This window comes from Sprattus sprattus (assembly GCF_963457725.1).
Source record: "Sprattus sprattus genome assembly, chromosome: 13".
NCBI lineage: Eukaryota > Metazoa > Chordata > Actinopteri > Clupeiformes > Clupeidae > Sprattus > Sprattus sprattus.
This window is the reverse complement of record NC_137911.1, coordinates 28,191,700-28,196,048: the sequence shown is the minus strand read 5'-3', so window position 1 is coordinate 28,196,048 and position 4,349 is coordinate 28,191,700. Positions and strand designations below refer to the sequence as shown.

At 58.1% G+C, this 4,349-nt stretch overlaps 1 protein-coding gene across 1 annotated transcript; it reads right to left on the bottom strand.

The window, feature by feature from the left end:
- Positions 1-1,236: 1,236 nt before the first annotated feature.
- Positions 1,237-3,165, bottom strand: lingo2b (leucine rich repeat and Ig domain containing 2b; the record flags this gene model as incomplete). The annotated part of the gene is made up of 1 exon (XM_080849742.1): positions 1,237-3,165. One exon carries the CDS (start codon positions 3,163-3,165, stop codon positions 1,237-1,239), a length of 1,929 nt encoding a protein of 642 aa, XP_080705868.1.
- Between the last annotated feature and the right edge of the window lie 1,184 nt (positions 3,166-4,349).

Sequence of the window (4,349 nt, the reverse complement as noted above, 5' to 3'; positions counted from 1 at the left end):
GCATATGGCAGGGTAGATATCAATGCAAATTTGCAATTACTCATACACTTTCAACAAAGTGGTGTCCTCAGGGCGAGTTTTCTCCCTCTGTGGTCACGAGAGGGAGATTGATAGGTTCGTCTCTGCGGTGAACACATCTTACCCGTCTGCAATATCATACTGAACACATGAAAACAAAAAAACAGCTTCAGGCTACAATTACAATCACTGTCAAAATCCCCAAACCAGGAGGAGGAGATCTCCATAAAAATACCTGGCGCTTAACAAATTACCACTGGAGCGATTGCGTCATTGCGGCAGCTTCTTGGGCATGTTTGAGTTTTAAGACGTACGACAAGATTTGTCCCTCGCTTTGGGAAAACCTCCCCGCTTCCCTCTGCTTGAGTGTATCTCACAAACATTGCATACACAGAGATGCATATAACACATGCACACAAATGCACACACGCACAGACACACACGGACACACACGGACACACACACACACACATACGCACACACACAGACACACCCACACGCATACACACACACACACACACACACACACACACACACACATACGCACACAAACACACACACACACACACAAACATACGCACACATACACACACACACACAGGCACATGCACAAGCACCAGCAGATGCACTCACATACGCACACAAATACAGAGGTATACTCACACTCACACACACACACACACACACACACACACACACAGATAAACAATCCAACACACACGCATACCCACATGTCCGCACATTCTCTTTTACCCCCACATTTCAGTGTCTGTTGCCCCTTCATTTATGTGTGTGTGTGTGTGTGTGTTTTTTTGCATGTATGGATGTGTGTGAGAGAGAGTCCATGCATCCGTTGGCATCTGTTTCTCCTCTAGCTCAATCCCTATTGGTCCCTCATAATAATTCTAAAATGGTAAACAGCTGTCTCGTCACCCTGTTCTCAGTAATGGTAAACTTCGAGCGACTAATTTCCCTGTTCGACCCACTCCTCTGGCCCAAAACACCCAGGCTATCTGAAACCCTGTAGACCTCACCTCCTCAGCTTTACTTTACACAGAGGCCCCTGCCACACCCTCACACACCCTCCCCACACACACTTGCTCTCTTGGACCGCGTGGCTAAGAGTCAGGCACACATTCTCCTCTTCAAAACGTCACCGGCGGTTTAGCTCGTCGAACGGGGCTTGGGGCTCGCGGCGTTCGAAAGTGCCGTTGAGCTTCAGATCATCTTCATGTTGACCCGTCGCGGGCCGCTGGTCTCGGGCACCTCGTTGCCGCCGGTCTTGCGCTTGCGAGGCACGTACTGGATGTCCACGCTGCCCCGGTGCCTGCCCTTGCCGCGGCTCCACGCGAACAGCAGCAGGAAGCAGAAGAGGACCACGCCCAGGAAGCTGAGGCAGCCCATCGCCGTGGAGACCAGGATGGTGGTGAAATCCAGTTCCACGCGCACGCGAGCGAAGCGATCGGTGCTGTTGCTCTGCAGGGAGGCGTTGTGGGCGCCGCCGCCGCCGTTGTTGTTGTAGTCTGAGTCAGGCCAGTCGTAGTGCAGGCTGCGGTTGGCAAGGAGGGAGCGCTCGCGAGCGGGCAGGCTCTTGACAGCTAGAGAGGCGGACAGGGTGGCGTTGCCCGCCGGGTTGGAGGCCACGCACACGTAGACGCCGCTGTCTTGCAGCTCGGCCATGCGCACCTCCAGGGAGCCGTCGCCGTGGACGACCACGCGGCCCGTGCTCTTAGTGGTCAGGTGGCGGCGGCTGGGCGTCACCCAGGAAACGGTGGGGGGCGGGGCCCCATCAGCACTGCAGTTAAGCCACGCCCGCTGGCCCTCCTCCACCTGCACGGGCGAGGTTGCCACGGCGATGACACGTGGCTTGGTGCAGGTGACCAGCCGCGCCAGCAGGGCGTCGGCCCACACCTCGCGCAGGGTCTTGGAGGCCAGAGACGCAGGGGCGCTGCACTCGGGCGGGAGGTCGTCTGGGCTTTTCTTCTCGCCGCCGTTCAGGAGCGGCGGCACCCTCTGCAGCAGCCAGCGGAGGCGGCAGTCGCACACCAGCGGGTTCCGGCCGATCACCAGCGCCTGCAGGCTCGGCTCGCCGTGCAACTCGGGGAACGAGGAGCGCTCCAGCGTGGCCAGCCGATTGGACGACACGTCCAGCAGCCTCAGCGAAGGCACGCCCAGGAAGGCGTCGGGCTCGATGCGCTCCAGCGCGGCCGAGTGCAGCCGCAGCTCCTCCAGCCTGGCCAGCCCGCGGAACCCCCCGGCCCGCAGGACACGGACCCGGCTGTGGGACAGGTTGAGGTGGGTGAGGTGCCTGAGGTGACCCAGCGAGGGCACGGCGGACAGGTTGGTGTGCGTCACGGCCAGCGTGCTGAGGTTGAGCCCCAGGAACGCCGGGCTGGGGAGGGTCTCCAGCAGAGGCAGGTGCTCCAGCTGCAGGTGCCTGAGGCGCGGCATGTTCCGGAAGGCGTGCGGCGGCACCTCGGCCACGCTCATCAGCTGGCTCAGACGCAGGGTCTCCAGGCCGCGCAGCTGCGACAGCGCCTGGCCCGGCACGGCGCTCAGGTTGCAGCGTTGCAGGGTGAGCGTGCGCAGCGCCAGCAGGCCGCTGAAGGCGCGCGGCGCCACGAACACCAGCTCGTTGTCGCTCAGCTCCAGCGTCTCCAGCCGCTGCTGCTCCTCGAAGGCGCCGTCCAGCAGGATGACCAGCTTGTTCTGGCTCAGGTCCAGGAGCCGCAGCTCGCCCAGCCCGGCCAACGCACCGCGCGGGAGCAGCGTCAGCTGGTTGCCGCGGAGCCGCAGGTAGCGCAGCCGCGGCTGGGCGCGGAAGCTGTTGGGCTCCACCGACGAGAGGAGATTGGTGCTGAGGTCCAGGTCCTCCAGCTGCTGCAGCTGCGAGAAGTTCTGCGGCGCCAGGCTGCGCAGACGGTTCTTGCTCAGGTCCAGCAGGCGCGTCTCGATGGGGATGCCCTCGGGGATGGTGACCAGACGCCGGCGGTGACACAACACGGAGCGCGTCGGCACGGAGCACTCACAGCGGGCCGGGCAGCCGCCCACCGGGCCGGGGCACAGGAGGAGGAGCAGGAGAGGGAGGAGGAGGAGGACGAGGAGGAGGGAGCGAGCCGAAACACAGGAGGCCAGAGAGAGCACCATGACCAGATAGAACTACAAATGAGGAGAGAGAGAGAGAGAGAGAGAGAGAGGGAGAGAGAGAGAGAGAGAGAGAGGAAGAGAGAGAGAGAGAGAGGGAGAGACAGGACGGGGGAGGGGAGGGGAGAAAAGAGGGAAGGGGGAAGACAGGTGAAGTGAAGGAGAGAAAGACAGACAGGGAGAGAGAGAGGAAGGCACACGTCAAGAAGATCAAATCAGTGAAAGCTTCCATTACACAAGAGATTAAAATAAGAGCTTAGGGCAGAGGAGCAAATGAGCGAATGATAGGAAGTAGAGAGATCCATATCAAACACCACAGTTAAAACCGAGTACGGAAAGAGAGAGAGAGAGGGAGAGGGAGAGAGAGAGAGAGAGAGAGAGAGGGAGAGAGAGAGGAAGAGGGGGAGAGAGAGAGAGGGAGAAAGGGAGGGAGAAAGAGAGGGAGAGAGAAAGCAAATGAAAGAGAGTGAGGCTGTGAAGGAGAGGATGAGGGCCCATCTCTAAAAGCATCTATTTCACAGGAGAGACGAGAGCTGAAGCAGAGGGGAGAGATAACGAGAGGGATCAAAAGTGATTGGTGTTAGAAGCACGGGGCACAGAGAGACCGAGAAAAGAACAGTAGAAAGAGAGAGCGAGAGAGAGAGGGGGTGAGAAGGAGGGGTGAAGAGAGCACAGAGAACAGATGGAGGAGGTAGCTAAAGGCGGTGGAATAGGGCAGGCATGGTTATGCTCCTGTAACGAAGGCACATTCGCAGATAAACACACACCCAAGTACAAAGACACATGCACAGACACACTCCCTTCTTCTTCCTGAGTCTTCCCTCTCTGTAAGCCCTCGCTGGCTTATTCCTTGCTGTGACAGGCCCTGCGGTGTATATTGATTGCCACACAGAGACACACACACACTTCGAGACACACACACACACACGCTCAGAGACACACACACGGAGATGCACACACGTTCGAACAAACCTCGCTAAACACGCGGTTGCCATGGCAATCCCACGCTCCCTCATCTCCAGCATTACTGAGCCAATCAGAGCTCAGACATTCCACAGGTCCAGAGACACACACCAAAAGACGAGAGAGAGAGACACAATAGATTCGAGTGCACTTGGAACATTTGATTTTTGTAACCATGCCTTGAAGCTTTAGGTCAATGACTCTAAATGTTTAAATACATTTAG